The sequence below is a fragment of the Ailuropoda melanoleuca genome, chromosome 3, assembly GCF_002007445.2.
Source record: "Ailuropoda melanoleuca isolate Jingjing chromosome 3, ASM200744v2, whole genome shotgun sequence".
NCBI lineage: Eukaryota > Metazoa > Chordata > Mammalia > Carnivora > Ursidae > Ailuropoda > Ailuropoda melanoleuca.
The window spans coordinates 108,843,054-108,862,044 of NC_048220.1; the positions used below are offsets into that span (position 1 = coordinate 108,843,054).

At 37.6% G+C, this 18,991-nt stretch overlaps 1 protein-coding gene across 1 annotated transcript in view; it reads right to left on the reverse strand.

Moving 5' to 3' along the window:
* The window catches only part of NDUFS4 (NADH:ubiquinone oxidoreductase subunit S4), a 116,109-nt gene that overhangs the window by 15,935 nt on the left and 81,183 nt on the right, over window positions 1-18,991 (reverse strand). The window contains exons 3-4 of the mRNA XM_034656935.1: window positions 17,785-17,957; window positions 3,974-4,047 (exon numbers count right to left, since the gene is read on the reverse strand). Of these exons, the coding sequence (XP_034512826.1) occupies window positions 3,974-4,047; window positions 17,785-17,957 (247 nt within the window). The remainder of the gene's footprint in view (window positions 1-3,973; window positions 4,048-17,784; window positions 17,958-18,991) is intronic.

Sequence of the window (18,991 nt, forward strand, 5' to 3'; positions counted from 1 at the left end):
ATATTCTGAAGAACTTTGGTTTTTGTTGTTGTTTAGATTTTAAGTAATCCCCACACTCAACGTGGTGCTTGGACGCACAACCCCAAGATCAAGAGTTGCATGCTCTACCAACTAAGCCAGCCAGGTGCTCTTGTGAAGAACTCTGAATTATCGGTTGAGAAGTATATCTCTTAAGCGGAAGCCCTTTAAGATGTTTTAATAAAGAGTAGTTTGGATTTAGAAAAATGTCACAGAAGAAAGGGTCTTGCTATTAAGACTGTGTGTATATGTGTATTTTTATACAACGGTTTAGACCCTGGGTTAATAAACATTTTCTGTAAATGGCCAAATAGAAAATATTTTTAGACTTTGGGGGCCTTATGGTCTCTATTACAACTATTTAATTTTACTATGGCAGCTGAAGAGCAGTTACAGACAATATATAAATGAATGAATACAACTGTGTTCAAATAAAACTTGTTCATTCACTTACAGGTAATGACCTTGTTAGCTAATGTTACTTAATGTCTCTAAAACCTCAGTTTCTTTGATCTACAAAATGGGGATAATAACTGTTCCTGCTTCACAGAGTTGCAGTGAGGATTAAATAGGACGAATGAAAAGCACTTAGCAGAGTGACAAACTCATGCCTTAATGCTTATGAATGTTAACTTTGTGGTGATGATATACTCATTACCTGAGTCCGAAATATAATTAGAAGGCATTAAAAATTTCTAGGAAGAAAACGAATCTGAAAATCTTGTTCTTTATTATACTGATTCTCTATAATACAATCTTTTATGTCAAGGAAACTGATGGTCATGACTTTTTTTTAAAAAAACCATTTAAAAGTAAGGAAAACAAGAAACCCAAAAAGGCGATGAAATGTGTATGTTGTTCACTTTCAGAATAGTCCCTAAGTATACAAAATATCTTTTTTTTGAGGCAGCTTCACCCTAACCTCCTGTTTCTTGACACTAGTGAAAGGCAAACATTTAATACTCCTAAATGGATAACTTTTGCCAGATATTTTGTTTATTATCAACACAGAAACATCTATATTAACAAAAACATATTTTCCCTCTAGACCATATAATGAATAAGTTAAATAAGTTACTGGGCTAGAAAATAAAGAAATAATACTATATGAGTTGGCCCATGAGCTTAATACCCTTAAGTGTACTTAGTTTCTGAGTATTACCCAATCCAATTTCTCATTTCAAAGAGGAAGGAACTTGACTTGCTCAATATTTCCTGTAACAGTTATGGAATGAGAATCCTAGTCTCTGAATCCAATAGTTGTCACATATTAGTAACAACTTCTAAACCATTTCTTTCTAATGCTTTCACTAACCAGAATATTGGTTTCACCCAACCTTCCATTAGCTCACAACAAAATGATGTTAGGTGTGGGGGGAGAGGGAAACCTTTAGAATGTCCCCTCCACTATCTACCGACCCAAGAGAGGCAAATCAGAATGGATAAGATGTGGGTAATTTGGAAAAGATCCTCTACCCCATGATTCTGTACCATTTCAAAGATTTGCTTAGACTTGCTGCCTCAGTAACTAGAGAAACAGGACGTTATATATAAAGTCTCTTTACATATAATGATACATAATGCTGAAGGTTAGATAAATGAGGCAGATCATAAGTATTATAATGAATTCAAGAGTGGAATAATCAGTGAGAACTCTCCCAAGAGATGAGACCAGCTTCAAATTCCTGAGTAGAGGAATGTGTTTTAGAAAGTAACTTTACCACATTATCACATGTCCATTATGTAGATATTGTGCTAGGTGCTGGGGACAAGGCAGTGACTAAGATGGATGTGGTTCCTACTACCTTGTAGGTTAAAATTCCTGATCCACTGTTAGCCTATAGTATTATACTATCCACTAAGCTTTTTCAAGTTATACTGCCTATTCACTTTGATAATGTTCCTCAATTTTCTTTTCCAGGGAGGCAGAAATCAGAGTGGGAAAGCACGTGATTTCAACAGCAGCAGTGGCTAGTTCACACCTGCATTTCACATGGCAACTGTAGTCATGCAGTCCTGGTGACCACTTAGACATTAAGCAGAGATTTAACAATTTAATTAGATTTCCTGTTATTAAACTCACATTGCAGACCTCAAATGAATAATTTTCAAGGTGTCAGACATGAAATATGGCAGGCTGCAAAGATGGAAAACATTAATAGAACTGTTTTTGATAAGCTATATTACAGTGTAATTAAAAAACAATTTGATTTAAATCAAAATAATATTTTAAAGACTATGACCACTTTGAGAATAATTATGTAATTAAGAAATTTCAAAACTGCCAAGAACATGTTTTTAATAAGGAGCTTCACTTAAAAATTTTAGATTTTATAAAGTCTAAAACGAATAGGATAAACTTATATACAATAATAACTATGTTCTTACTTAACTATGTTCTAAACACTTCTATTAACTAATTCAATCCTCATAACAATGCCCATTGTACATAGGAGAAAATGGAAGTACAAAGACATACAAATAGTAAGAGACCAACATGGATCCAAACCCAGGCAGTTTGGCTTCACACTCTTAATCATAAGCTATATAATACTAAGGGTAAAATATTTAAAAAGCGAATATCTTAGATAATAACCTTTATAGTGCTTTCACTTTTATATGTCAAATATGCTATAAAACACTAATAATCTTTTACATATGTTGCCTTAAAGTAAAAATATACTTAAATAGACATTATGTCATTCAAATAGATAACTCAAGATTCAAATTCAACTGACCACTTAGAACAGAAGAATGCATTAGGTACAATACACAGTAGTGCCTGCAAATCCAAGAGAGAAAAACAGCAAAAATAGCAGATGGAGAGAGCTAAGGGTAAGAACACATAGTTACTAAGCATGTATTATCTATCAGGTACTAGACTAGGTACACTATGAGTTAAGTATCATGACTTCAACAATGAGAAAATGTTAAGTCCATTATGAAATTAATTCAAAATCATGTAGCTTCCGAGTTGCATAGTAAGGATCAGAATTCAGACTGCACTGACTCCAAAGCCTCTCTTCACTACCATGTTGCATGGCTTAATAGAAAATGAGGAAAAAAAATTTGTATTTTTGTTGTTATCAATATAAGTAATAGTTTTAGGTGGCTATCTCAAAAACTAATACCCTCTTAGGCTGCATTAACCTAATTGTAGAGTTGAGATTATGCTCGGTACTATACCCACCATATCTAGAAAAGTGGCCCACAGACATCAGGCTTACGTGAAATTTTAAGGTACTTTATGGAATTTTAAGGTAATTTAAGGAAAATTTAAGAATAAGGTAATAACTATTATCCAAGTAATCAAAGAGCTATTAGGTAGAATTATAGATTTGAGATTTTAAATCAAAGAAAGAAAGAATAAACAGGTCTCAAAACTGGAATAGGCTGCCTTATGAGATGTTCAAGTAGAGTTTAAAAACCAAATCTAAGTGATTTTACGGAGTGGGCCATGAACAAGGAGGAGCAGAAGTAGTTTTACTCCCTGCCTCCACTTCTTTTTTTTTTTTTTTTTAAAGATTTTATTTATTTATTCGACAGAGATAGACACAGCCAGCGAGAGAGGGAACACAAGAGGGGGAGTGGGAGAGGAAGAAGCAGGCTCATAGCGGAGGAGCACGATGTGGGGCTCGATCCCACAAGGCCGGGATCACACCCTGAGCCGAAGGCAGACGCTTAACCGCTGTGCCACCCAGGCGCCCCCCTGCCTCTATTTCTAATTAGAGCATTTTGGCTTTGTTTACATGTTATGTGGGCATTCCATTTTAGATTTTTTTTTGGAGGGGGGAGGTGTTCTGATGGTATAAAAAAATCTAAAAACCAATGGATTAGACATACTATAAGATTTCTTTCAACTCAAATTCTATATTCCTGACTGGTTTTGATTAAAGTCATAAAATCATATCTTGATTTCATTTGTCAAAGCAAAACAAAAATAGACCAAACATACCATTTTTTTCTGCAAAGGCAGCTGCATCTTCTTTAGTACTGAAGGTTAGAATCATGTTGGACAAGGGATCAGCCCTGTAAGAAACAATTTTTTTCCAGAATTTAACATTAAGCTTGGGGGGGGAGAATTTATTTAAATAAAGTAAAATGTTTAGAAAATAAATAGTTGCTATAATATCAGGTAAGTATATTACTGATGAAATACCATATTTTAAAACTGTTAACTCTTTGAATATCTTATTCCTGTATTAAACTGAGATTTTCTAACCTGTACTGTCAAATTTAAAAATTTGTAACTGCAAAGACATTCAGCAATTTTTAGTCCTTAATAAAATCATTTATTCAACTCTTCAAAAAAAAATTAAATTGAATTTTAAAATTCCAACAGAATTCTCAAATTGACCTTATAAATTCAATATCAAGAAATTTACTGGTGAGTGCAACTGTCAATATCATCATTACCCCAAAAAACAGATGGCAATAACATGTAAATGAATCTTCCATCATTATGGACAATAATTAAGCATATGACCCCTTGAAAAAATAAAGCTCCAAGAATTAACAATTAATTGAGTTCTTCAATCTAGGATAGTGATGTTTACAAATCTACATAAACCTTCACAAAGTACCACATAATTTCAGAAATATCACTCTTATTAGTACATCTATAAGGTAGACACCGTTTGCTACAAATGTTTATTATGAATCTCTCAAAGGCGAATACAGCATTCTGTGAGACATCGTTTAGAAATGTGGAAGTAATGGGGCGCCTGGGTGGCTCAGTTGTTAAGCGTCTGCCTTCGGCTCAGGGCATGATCCCAGGGTTCTGGGATCAAGCCCCACATCGGGCTCCCTGTTGGGAGCCTGCTTCTTCCTCTCCCACTCCCCCTGCTTGTGTTCCCTCCTCTCACTGGCTGGCTGTCAAATAAATAAATAAAATCTTTAAAAAAAAAATGTGGAAGTAAAAAAGAAGACTTAGGAAGTAATATGGGTAATGGGAAGATATGAGATATGTAGAGGAAAGATTATACAGGAAGTAGCCCTCACTGAAATGAAGATCCACAAATTAATGCTGCTGAAATTCTAGTCCTCTACTATGGTTACTGTTCTGAGCTCCTACGAGATCCCTATAAAGATATGTATTCTTACCATACCCCCTCCTCCACCTTGTAAGAAAAAGAGCTTCAGAATGGTTAGTTGTATTAGTACCAATAACGAATAATTTTATACTTATCCCTCCTTTTCAAAGCACATGATTTCTCAGTTGATAGTTTAGATAAACTACACTGAGAACAGAAATGTCAACATAAATATGATCCAGTAATTTTATTTTAAGATTTATTTGACAGAGCACAAGCTCTGTCTGGAGGGTGGCAGGCAGAGGGAGAAGGAGAAGCAGGCTCCCACTGAGCGAGGAGCCCAAAGCCCACTCGATCCCAGGACCCCAGGATCATGACCTGAGCCAAAAGCAGAGGCTTAACCGGCTGAGCCACCCAGGAGCCCCCAATTTTTTTTTTTAATATTTATTTATTTGAGAGAAAATGAGCAGGAAGGTTTAGAGGGAGAGGGAGAGAGAACTTCCAGCACATTCCCCACTGAGTACGGAGTCCAACACAGGGCTGGATCCCACAACCTGAGATCGGGACCTGAGCTGAAACCAAGAGTCAGATGATTAACTGTGCCACCCAGAGCCCCTGATCCCATAATTTGATGAGTGTTGACATTCATGTTAGCTTAGCTGAGAACAGGAAACACAACAGAAAAACTGTAGGAAAAACTCAGGAGCCAAAAGCTCTATAATCTGCAAAGGTGGTACAGCCTTTATTATTCTCTATTTAGGAAGAATTACATAGGTTGAACAGTTAACCTGTATCAATAAGCCACCATTTTTCCAGCCACTCCACTTCTATCCTTCTCATTCTCCACCTCCTATATTTTGAAGTTCTTTTCTAAGTATGTTGCCACAACCAGCTTTCACTTTCTTATCCTTCCCCAAACTACTATAGTTTCCTAACTAATCTTTCCTTCTCCTCGACTCCGATCTACGCTTCAGCATGTTGCAAGATTAATTTTCCTAAAGTTCGACTCTCAAACTCACTGTCCAACTTTAAAACTTAGAAGTTTCCACTGTCTACCAAATGAATTTCAAAATCTCCTACACTTTAGCATTCAAGCACTTCTACAATATGATCAGAACCCACTTTGCAATCTTCTTTTTAATTATTTCCCCTGGAAGTAACCAACTCGTCAGATTGCTGAGTGCTCCTCTAAATGCATCCTATACGTTCCCACCAGCTCAATCTGTTCCTTCCACTAGGAATATAGAGAGAGGCCACTGGATCAACATATAGAAGTCCATCCCAACCATCTCTTGTGATTTACAATGAATACTAATCTTTTCCACGAAGTCTTTTACATCCTATCCTCCAATTATAATCTTTTTTCAATCTTTAGTAAATATAATTTGTACTTATATTTTTAAACTTTGTTTTGCTCACTTCCCAATTACTGAGGTTCCAATTTGGGTAATGGCAGATTTACCTGCCATTAAAATCAGGTTTAGCTGCCTAACAATTCCATAATAAACTACAGACAGAATAAAAAAGCCCACTGTTTGAAGGCAACAGAGTAACCAAAAGCAGGAATGAAAATGGGAGACGATTCAACTTTTGAAGGAAGGGAACCACATGGATTGGATCCAGTTGAGAGTTTTTCCCCTAAAGGTACACTCTAGTCCAGACATCAGGACCATCAAGAACGCAAGCAGAAAAATAGTCATCAGCACAAGGAATCTGGAGAAGGGGGTTTAGTATTGCCAGAGCAGCTGGAAAGTTAGGGGAGGAAAGAATGAAAAGGAGGCATGTGCAGAGAAGGCAACTACTGAACCGCACACAAATGCACAAGGCTCTAAAAACAATAACTGAGAAGGCTGAAAGAACTAAGCAGAGATTTCAGCAGCTGTTTTTTGCTACAGGAGAGACTGAGTTTGGAGTCTCCAGTTAGAAGGACTTAAGAACCTTGTGCTTTCCACCGAAACCTCAAAAGGGCCATGCCTTTTTATTATTTTTTTAAGTAGGTTCCATGCCCAGCCAGCATGGAGCCCAACCTGGGGCTTGAACTCATGACCCTAAGATCAAGACCTAAGCTAGTATCAAGAGTGAGACACTCCACCAACTGAGCCACCCAGGCGCCCCCATGCCTTGTTATTTTTTAACACTACGTTCTAGGACTAAGACCAGGGTAAAACCGAAACAGACCCAACCTAACAAAGCATAAAATAAATCCTCCAGAAATTCAAGGTAATCTAATCATATTTTAACTGTCTTCTGGAACAAAACTCATCACATTACCAATGTCATTAAGTGGATAGGCATAAGGATAGAGAATTAACGGAATACCTTTTTTTTTCTTTTCCTTTTTTTCAGAATGAAACTTCTTAATTGAAATTGACTTTATCAGGGGTTAGTTATGCATATTAATATGAAGTCACAGGTTCACCAAAGATATGTATAAGAATCTTCATTTTACTATTATGCATAATAACCCCAACTGAAGACTGTTACAAAATGACAACAAGCCCAAAATGGAGTCATTTGTACTTAGCCCCAGATCAGCAAATCAAGACTTCACAAGACTCCACTTTAACCTAACCGCAATTTCAATTTCTCTCAGGAATGCAATCTTAAACTAGTCAGTCTGGAATACCAATCAGAGAGGAAAAATAATCTGCTCTTTCCTTGTCCTTGCCCCCTTTTGCCTGTAAGTCTTTCATTTCCCACAGTATTTAGAAGCTTCTTTCTATTTGCTAGACAGAATGCTGCCGGATTCATGAATCATTGAATAAAGCCAATTTGATCTTTAAATTTACTCAGCTGAATTTTGTTTTCAACCAATTTAGTGGCAGTAATGGGATCTGAAGCAACTTTCTGACGGCAGAGACAATCAGCAACAGGTGTGGCACCCGCAAACCTTTTTGAGTTGAGTTCTTGGTTTTTTTCACCATTTCCAAGAGCCATGGGTAAGTTCTTTTTGATTCTGAGCTCCACTTTCTTTGCATCAATCCCAATCTAACTGGCATACCAGTCAGTTCCAGGTTGGGAGCTGCTGGTAGTTCACGCCACAATTCTGGAATTCTGGTTTAATTGGTGGAAACCTGCAGTCCTTGATTCTGTCCCAAGACCCATGTGGGAACTGTTAGCGGCAGCTGCAGTTTCCCACTGATGTGGAGCCTCCAGTCCCCATTTGTTTGGTGTTTGCTAGTTCAATCCTTTCCCCAGTCCAAGATTCCATGATGGAAATTATTGGTGGTACACACAGGACTATCTCATGGCCAGGACACAGTAACATCTCTTGGTTACTGCCAGTATATTAAGGTATACATGTTGTTTGGTGTTGTGTAAAGGTTAATGCTAATGTGGATCTTGGAAGCCAGCAAGCTGCAAAAATTGGTGGGAACATGCTGAGCACTCAAAAACTGCTACAGCACTCACCACCTAACTCAAAGATTCCCATGTTAGAGTAAGTTGATTGTAGAATCGGTTAGATTGACGCTGTATCACTGCCAAACTCAAGACAATTTCTGTGCAATGAGAGACACTGCAAAATACCACAAAATCCCCAATGCAGCAGCACATCCCTTTCAGGTTTTAGTTTGGCTCTGAGAGACCCAAAGGCTTAGCTTGGCGGAGGGGGAAAAAAAAAGGAAAAAAAGATCTTTAAATTCTAAAAAGTTAAGCATGCCACCTTCTGGCACACCTGCATATTCTGTCTAAGAACTATAGTCACAGATGCTATAAGTATCTACAAAAATGTCAAAATTTCGTTAGAGACAACCTAGAATTACAATAGCCATTAAGGGAAATGTTCCAATTAGATGAGATCATTAATTTAAGAAATGCACTTAAAAACAAGGGTTCCTGAACTGAACAAATAGAATGGGATACATATTTCAATTGGTATTCAGAAGCTTGCAAAACGCATCAAATTGTTTCATTAAAAAAAATGAAGCAAAAGGCTAATGAAAAAGACACTTAGAAAAAGACAATAAAACTGACATGATTCCTATTGCTCCCCTCTAATCTTCCTTTACCTGAGTATTCAACATTCTACTAATCCTTTATCTGAACTGCCTTTCCACTCTGAAGAGACTATTCAAAGGTTACCTTTTATGATAAAATCACCCAAGGCTGCAGGGTGACTCACTCCTTGGTCAAAGACCAAACTAAAAACCATAGTTAAAGAGTTTCTTAAACCCAAGGAGGGCCCCCAAAGTTTTCTGAAGAATTCATTAGAGTCATTATGAGGGCCTATGTCCCCAGGCTGCCAGATCTTGTCAGTTTGTGCACATGCCGGTGGGACCTGGTGAAACCCAAAAATGGATGCAGGAAGCAGGATGGTGTAACTCCAAGGATGATATCCAAGATCCTTAATCCTCAACCTGCTCCCTTTGTGGACTAGGAAAGGTCTACAGAACAGCCAACTGATCTTTAAAAGCCATGCCTAGAATCTTCCCTGTTCACAATGATTGGTAAATTATTCAAAGACGAATCTGCTGCATACTTTAAGTCCACTTGGAATCTCTCTTCTATAGTATTCCAGGGCTCCATATAATAAATGTGGTCACCCAATTTGCTCTAGCTGCCCTATTTGTAAATGGATTCTCTCCTGAGATTAGTGGATTGATAAACAAGCAGAAAACAGAATGGGAGACAATTGACTGAACTTGTGATCATAGCTGAGTACTCTGAAAGGACTTGGAAACACCACCACAAACAAAAGTCTGCCAAGCTACTGGCCTTACAGCTACAATAGCTCCAAGGTCAGGCACCTAAAATAATATCTGGGTCCCCAATCAAAACAATGGCCCAAGGGTTGATGCTTCATTTGTAATCAACTGGGACACTGGAAAAAAAAGTATCCTCAAAGGTCCTATGCAAATCTGTCAATATCAGCTCAAGTGGAGCAGATGTTTCCTCCAGAAATATTAGTAAAAAGCTTTAGCCAACTGAGGAGGTAATCTTAACTTATTCCATTTACTAGAAAAACAACTTAGATCCAACTTCTTCTATAACTAGTGAGTTTTGTATTACTGTACCTGATTCATGGGAGTAATTTTAAAATAGAAGTTATAAATTCTCCATTACATCTGTCTGTATGTCTACATGGGTCTAAATATTGGTGTTGCAGATAGATTATTTTTTTATCTCTAGATGGTATTGGTAAAATTAATTTGTAAAAGAAGTCTATTTAACTGGTTTAAAGAAAATTAAGCACTTTTTTGAATTAAGGTATTCCTAAAATTTTCAGATATACAATAGAACTAACCCAAATGCTTTTCATATTCATGTGATCTGGGAAAATATTCAGCATCAAAGCTAATTTAAGTTTGTGTAATTAAAATAGGTCTTTAGAGTTACCAATAGTGAATATAATGCAGATATACAACTTTTATTCTACTTGGATTTAGTAGTCAAATATGTTCACATTATCGGTTACAAAACTTGTCAGCAAGAAAAATAATATGAATTTTTGTAAGTTATCTAAACATACTTACTGAGAATGAGTGAATTAAAAAATTTATTTTAGAGCATGCACATGCATGAGAGGGGAGAAGGGCAGAGGGAGAGACAAAATCCCAAGCAGACTCTTCACTGATTGTGGAGCCCTACTTGGGGCTTGATCTCATGACCCTAGGTTCACGAATGGAGCCAAAACCAAGAGTTGGACACTTAACTGACTTGAGCCATTCAGGTATCCCGAGAACGAGTGAATTAAATAGATGTAAGCAGGATAAAAGTTTTCAGATGAATTTTTAAAATAGCTTCTCCAAATCTTTTTGTTAACCTGAAACCTTTAAAGTTGTGCTAGATTAAGTGATGGAGGATCATTAAATATACAGATCATTTATAAATAAGATAAAAACTTAAAAATTACTGAATATAGGTTTATCTGCTTTTGGCTTCCTTTTAGAGGAACTAAAAGTACCTGGATCTATCAGTAAACATGTTTTGTGCCTGAGAAATCTACTATGAGAAAACATGCATTTCCAGAAATAATAAGTATTTAAGAGTCTGCCAATCCACAGAGTGCTAGAGTAAGAGACAATTCATAATGGTTTACTTCTTTATTTTCATTAAAAATTAAGATTTTTAGGGGCACTTGTCTGGCTCAATCAGTAGAGCATGCCAACTCTTGATCTCAGGGTCATTAGTTCAAGCCCCACGATGGGCATGGATCTTACGTTATTTTTTAAGGTTTCTAGAGTTAAAAATTCTAATATATGTAATTAAAGCCACTAAATTTTGTGGAAAAGGAAATCTGGACAGGAATATTAGGCATGGTCAAGACTGGCTAAGATTAGAATGAATTTAAGTGAATGTGTTTTATACTAAACTAGTGTAGGGGAGCCTGGGTGACTCAGTCCATTAAGCATCTGACTCGTGATTTTGGTTCAGGTCATGATCTCAGAATCATGAGATGAGAGCCTGTGTCAGGCTCCACGCTGAGCATGAAACCTGCTTAAGATTCTCTGTCTCTGTCCCTCCCCTACTCACATGTACTCTCTAAATGTAGACTAGTGCTAAATTAGAATGTGATTCTCTCTCTGTTAAACTGACCCAAGTTTTCTTGGACTACTGGTCTGCTTTTGATAAGAGACTAAAAAATTCTTTTTTTCTTTACCTTTTTAAGTAATCTGCCTAGAAAACAAAGATTTTATCTTCTCAAAATAATTTCCTGTGTCTCATGTTGTTTTTATCAGGTCTTTAATTACTTAAGAATACTGAATCTTCCCTATTAAAACAGCTAAGGTTATTGTTTTATAATGACTTAACTTTTTCTATTTGCCTTCCAAGTCTTTAATTGTCACTATGGTTAACTGGATAACTGTTGTTTCACAGTTACCTATGATCCTACTTGACCGAGTGTTTTCTAACCTATGATATTTTTGATCAACTTCCCACAAATCAAACTCCAAGGAAGTATTTTTGACCTTGAACTAAATTTAGGATTTTCTAGAGGGTCCCAGAAAAACTGGAAAAGATTTGTATTCTCTCCTTATAAAAAGAGAGATATTAAACTAATTAGGCTTATTTGGTATGTTAAATGACAGGAGATGCATTGTCAAATAAAGTATAAAGCCTTCTTTAGTTGTATTTATATAGGTATTTATTATAAGTGTTCTAAAAATTATACAAAATTCTTAGAAATCTGATGTCCTGGTGTAATGTTATAATTTTTAAAAAGATTTTAGTTATTTATTTGAGATAAAGCAACAGTGAGGAAGCAAGTGAGAGAGAGAGCATGAGCAGAGCAGGGAGAGGCAGAAAGAGAAGCGGGCTCTCTGCCAGGCAGGGAGCCTCATGTGGGGCTCGATCCCAGGACCCAGGGATCATGACCTGAGCCGAAGGCAGCCACTTAACCAAATGAGCCACCAAGGTGCCCCTAATGTTATCATTCATAATTTCACTTATTATCTTAAAATGTTGTGTAACACAGAAATAACCAAATTTCCTTGTCAATTCCATTATAAGAGACCCTTCTCAGATCTTTAACCACAGAAATACTTTAAAGTCTTATGTCATTCAGAGAGATATTGTTTTACTCTGATGCTTAAGTGTTCCTGCAAAAGTGCTACATTTTCAAGGAGATTCATGGAAAGGATTTTGACAAGTACAGGTTTCGTTTTTTTTAAGATTTTTATTTTTTTAAGTAATCTCTATACCCAATGTGGGTCTCAAACTTACAACCCCAAGATCAAAAGTTGTATACTCTACTGACTGCGCCAGCCAGGTGCCCTGACAAGTACAAGTTTCTGATAACTAAAATCATAAAACTGAACTGGGTAGGAATTTCCACATCTATTAGAAAAAAACTGGATTCAAGAATTACTAACATGGCAGGTGGGGCACAGGCAACTTTCAGGGCCTTGAGTTCAAGCCCCATGTTGGGCATAGAGCCTACTTAAAAAATAAAGAATTAGGGATGCCTGGGTAGTGCAGTCGTTAAGCGTCTGCCTTCGGCTCACGGCGTGATCCCGGCGTTACGGGATCGAGCCCCACATCAGGCTCCTCCGCTGGAAGCCTGCTTCTTCCTCTCCCACTCCCCCTGCTTGTGTTCCCTCTCTTGCTGGCTGTCTCTCTGTCAAATAAATAAATAAAATCTTTAAAAAATAATAATTAATAACATGGAACTTAATGAGGAAAATTTAATTTTTACCATTTCTTGTTTGAAATATTGCTGGTTCTTTAATGTTTTCTTTTTCCAGGTTTGGCAAAACTTTTATCTTAAACAATTTATGACTTAGAACAATTTGGTAAAGTACACCTTTGTAAATAAAGACGAAATTCTTGAGTATTCTTTTTTTTTTAAGTAGGCTCCAAGCCGAATGTGCAGCCCAAAGCAGGACTTAAAAGACCCTGACATCAAGACCTGATCTGAGATCATGAGTTGGCTGCTTAACCAACTGAGCCACCCAGGCACCCCATGAGTATTTTTTTCATAGTAATATAGTTAGTTTTTTACATAACTTAAAATCTGTTCTCCTTATAACAAGACACGATTGGAAATATTGGCTATGTCACCAAGCCTTTGACTGGAATGGTTTTCAAGTAAAATCTGATGGCCTGTCCCTCAGAAGCTTCTGAGAGCTCAAAGATTCCTTATGAAAAGTTCCAGGAAATCAGTCTTCAAAAAGGGCTTATATGATCAGTCACTATCCTCACGGCATTTATATCAACAATCAGGCCAAGTTTAGTGCAAACAAATTAGTTTTACTATTATCTTTGGTTTAAAAAAAAAAGGGGAGCTCACTATAGAGGGTAAGATAATGTTTGCACCTTTTAAATGTTAGATTCTGGTCCTATTAACTGTTTTTGAGGTTTTATATGCCTGTAAACTGGACTATATCCTGAATTTTTCTAGTTTCCTCAAATATCTGGCTACAACTCTCCAAAGTAAAATTTTCAATTTTCTTCCACCCTTGGAATCACTAAGAACAAAGACTGCCCTTGAATCTCCTTGGAAGGGACTACACCAGTTCCTCCTCACCAGATAGATGGCAGACAAACTCCGAGGACTAGAACCTCAGACACATATTTCACAGCTTAAAAAGGCTTTGCCTAACATCTAGTCCTGTGAAAACACTGGAAACCTTCAAATCAAACTAAAGAAGAGAAATAGGTGATATTGATATATGCTATTTCCTCCTAAGATGCCAAATCAAGACTTTAGCCAAAACCCTTTCTTTTTGTCATCAAAAACTCTGACCTATATACTAGAGACCCCTTGGTCCATCTCCCCGTCTTTTGTTAAAAACCTCAAAACTTGGGGAAATTTGCATCCAGGTTCTATATAAAGAAAGGGACAGAGGCAAGGGTAACCAGAAAATAAATGCCTGTGTGGTCTACAGACCATTAAAATATTACTGGCTTCCATGGCTGTCACCTTTCCAGTCCGGAGCCACAGATTAAAATGGGAATTACTGGGAGGCATTCAGGATTCACTTCCTTTGGCAGGACTTTACTTCCCTGGTCAATACCACCTGCTATGGATTACCACTTCTGAGGAAGTTGAAACTCAGTCACATAAGATCACTGAGAAAGCCACATGGTATAAAAAGGTGACTCTTTCCATGAAGTCTTTCTTTGACTTGATTTTGATTGGTTTTGGTCTTGGAGACCATGGTTCTAAAATCCAATCCAGGGGCATCTGGGTGGCTCAGCTGGTTAAGCAACTGCCTTTGGCTCAGGTCATGATCCCAGGGTCCTGGGATTGAGCCCCGCATTGGGCTCCCTGCTCAGTGGGGAGCCTGCTTTTCTCTCTCCCACTCCCCTGCTTGTGCTCTCTCTCAAATAAATACAATCTTTAAATAAGTAAATAAATAAATAAAATCCAAACACTAGGAATTATCTCACTTTTTATAATCATACTAGTCTTCCCTGGCACACTGTATTCTCTAAGGCTTTAAATGCATGTTCATAGCCTCTACCCACCTAAGCAAATGATCTAAGACTGAAACATCAAAAAAGGAACAAATGACCAACTTAAAAATTATGAACTTGAAGCTGGGGTCTGTCAAAGAGATCAAGACCTGTGAATACTATACAAAGGATCAACAAAAGCTGTGAGAGGGGTGCCTGGGTGGCTCAGTTGGTTAAGCAACTGCCTTTGGCTCAGGTCATGATCCTGGAGTCCCAGGATCAAGTCCCGCATCCAGCTCCCTGCTCAGCGGGGAGTCTGCTTCTCCCTCTGACCCTTCCCCCTCATTCTCTCTCTCTCTCTCTCAAATAAATAAATAAAATCTTAAAAAAAAAACAAAAGCTGTGAGAACTTCAAAAGTGGTAGGTGGGAGTAATGCTAATGCCTTAAATTTTAATCATCTCTCTCAGTTAAATTGAGAGTCTAATCCAAATGGGGGGGTGGGAGGGGATTGTTAAAAAAAAAAAAAATCAGCCCAAAATGTTGTCACTTGTGCTAAGCCTCACATCAATAAAACAAGACTTCATACCTAAACTAACTGTAGTTTAAACCTCTCCCAGAAATGTAATCTTAAACTAGTCAATCCTAGAATTTCCTAGTCAACAATAGTATGGTAATCCACCCAAAAACCCCTTCTGTCCCCAAGAAAGATGAGGTGATCGTGCTTTCCTTGTCTCTACCCCTTCTGCCAATAAAAGTCTTCCATTTGGGGGTTCCCGGCTGGCTTAATCAGTAGAGAATGTAACTGACTTTTGATCGCAGGGTTGTGAATTCAAGTGCCATGCCGGGTGTAGAGACTAATTAAAAATAAAATTCAAACAAACAAACAAACAAGGGGCGCCTGAGTGGCACAGCGGTTAAGCGTCTGCCTTCGGCTCAGGGCGTGATCCCGGCGTTATGGGATCGAGCCCCACAGTCAGGCTCCTCTGCTATGAGCCTGCTTCTTCCTCTCCCACTCCCCCTGCTTGTGTTCCCTCTCTCGCTGGCTGTCTCTATCTCTGTCGAATAAATAAATAAAAAATCTTAAAAAAAAAAAAAAAAAGAAAAGAAAACTACAAACAAACAAAAAAACCCCAGTCTTCTATTTTGTATAGTTCTTTAGAGCTCCTTTCTATTAGCTAGATGGGATCCTGCCTGATTCATAAATTACTGAATAAAGCCAATTTGATTTTTAAATTTATCAACAAAACTACCCAAATGCCATCAATAAATAGTACAATGGATGAGTCTTGCATATAGAAGAAAACACTAAATCTCATGTGACGGAAAGAGTAATCACGACATTTCAGGGACGCCTGGGTGGCTCAGTTGGTTAAGCATCTGCCTTCAGCTCACGTCATGATCCCAGGTCCTGGAATAGAGCCCTTTCCTGCGTCAGGCTCCCTGTTCAGCCAGGAGAGTCTGCTTCTCCCTCTCCCTTTGCTCCTCCCCCCGTTCTTACTCTCTCTCAACACTCTCAAATAAAATTTTTTAAGAAATGAGTAATCATGGCATTTCAAACACTGAGTATGGACACCTAAAGAACTGTGCCTACATACTATTTTGCCAAATAAAACATAATTCTATTTTTTAAAAGATTTTTATTTATTTGAGAGAGAGAACACGCTCCAGCAAGCAAGAGTGGCGGTGGAGGGAAAGGGAAAAGCAGATTCCCTGCTGAGCAGGAAGCCTAACACGGGGCACAATCCCAGGACCCTGGGGCCATGACCTGAGCCAAAGGCAGGGGCTGAACCAATTAAACCACCCAGGTGCCCCTATAATTTTATTTAAATTGCAACATGGCACATGTTTTTAACAAAAACTCTCCCAGGTACTTTGATAAGAAAAGACGTTAAATATCCTTTTCTAAAATTAGACATAATTTAAATGGATAACCACTTTCAACTGCAGACTGGACACATAGAGTGTTCTAAGAGTTTCAATAAGACTGATAATCTTCCATCTTATCTGGCTATTTTCTCTAGTAGCAGCAGCTTTTAATCAGCTAGAGGCAGTCCTGCTATTTAACATTTGAGTTTTATTCCACCACAGAGATTTAGGTCACTGCTTCATTGGTGCCACAGAATTTATAACCACTTTATTCCAATGCACTGTAAATGCATTTGTTAATCACAAGATCGCAAGAACTTATAAGTTTCCCTCAAAACAGATAATTTCTTTTTTTTTAAGATTTTTTATTTATTTATTTGAAAAGAGAGAGACAGCCAGGGAGAGAGGGAACACAAGCAGGGGAAGTGGGAGAGGAAGAAGCAGGCTCCCAGTGGAGAGACAGCCAGGGAGAGAGGGAACACAAGCAGGGGAAGTGGGAGAGGAAGAAGCAGGCTCCCAGTGGAGCAGGGAGCCTGATGCGGGGATCGATCCCAGGACCCTGGGATCATGCCCTGAGCTGAAGGCAGACGCTTAACGACTGAGCCACCCAGATGCCCCAAAACAGATAATTTCTAAACTATTCTCCTTACAAACAAATGACAAAAAAATTAAAAATAAACGAAAGTGTTATTAAATTATTAACATGATTCACACATCGTATCTTAAACTAATATACATCATTTGGGACCATGCTAACAGTGCTCACACTGTCAGCCATTTCATCCAATAAACAGTACTCTGAAAAGACTGTTTCTAGGATTTATTGTGTTGGGCCACACTTACATGAATACTAAATATATACACATGTAAATGTAATATATGTCATTGAACATGGCACCTATACAAACGGTCTCAAAAAGTACTATCAAAGCACACTCTACATGAAAAAGTTTACACTTCAATATATGTACAAGGAAAATCTACAAAGAGCAGAAAACAATATTCAAATTAAACCAAAGTACTCACGTTGATGCCCAACCCATCAAAGGATTTTCCCATCGCTCCCTGGTATCAAACTCCATCTTCCATTTCTTTGTGTTATTTACTCCAGACTGCATGTTATTGCGAGCAGGAACAAAGATTCTGACTTTTCTAGTTTTGATATGCTCTTCTGGAACACCAGTTAAAGTAGTGATATCCTACAGAAAAACAAGCAAACACATTTCTAACAGCCCATATACCCTCTGATGTACTTTTGCTGCTTTGTATATTCATGCAATAGATTTGTAAACTGGGGGTTTGGGGTTTTTTTTTTTTTTAGATTTTTTTTTTATTTATTTAAAGAGATAGAGACAGCCAGTGAGAGAGGGAACACAAGCAGGGGGAGTGGGAGAGGAAGAAGCAGGCTCATAGTGGGGGAGCCTGATGTGGGGCTCGATGCCATAGTGCTGGGATCAGGCCCTGAGCCGAAGGCAGGTGCTTAACAACTGCACCACCCAGGCGCCCCTGGGGTTTTTAGCTTTCTGACTTCACTACTCTTTTACCCTATAAATTGTTATTTTGATATCCGGAAAAGGTATATTGGGAGGAGTGTTAGGATAGTGGGAAAAGGTTCATGAAAAAAATTTAGGTCCCTTCTGTCCAACAAAGCATTGGTAATTTCTGAAGAGTCTGCTGGTAGAAGAGCCTGTCATCAGTAGATTCTTATTTCTTGAGCTGGTGTAACTAGTAAGCAGAGAAAAAATGTGAATGGATATTAAAAGTAAGGAGATATAAAAAATTCATAACTTTTAAATAGGAAAAAATCTATTACCAGTGATTTCTGTGTCAAACTGCTTACAACGCATTTCCTTTAGAGGAAGGCCTAAGCCTTTTGGTAAACAAAACCAATTAACAACTTTAATTAGGATTTTATTTCCCTTTGGTGAAATCTACTGAAAAGAAAATAATACATCAAATCTATTCTGAAAAAGTAAGCCAAAAAAGTCACACAATTTTTGCAGAAATGTGAAATGAAAACAATGGTAACTTTCTTGACTCTTTTTAAAATAATTTTATCCAGTAACAAATGCTCAAATGATAAATGCATGTAATTTTGATGCCCCAGATTAGACCTGTTTATCAAATATAGTAGCAATCAGGACACAAAACAGTAAAGTAATTCAGAGTTTAGGTCTCCATTCAGTAATGGCAGAAATACTTTATTTGATCAAAGAAAGATCATAGCAGCGTT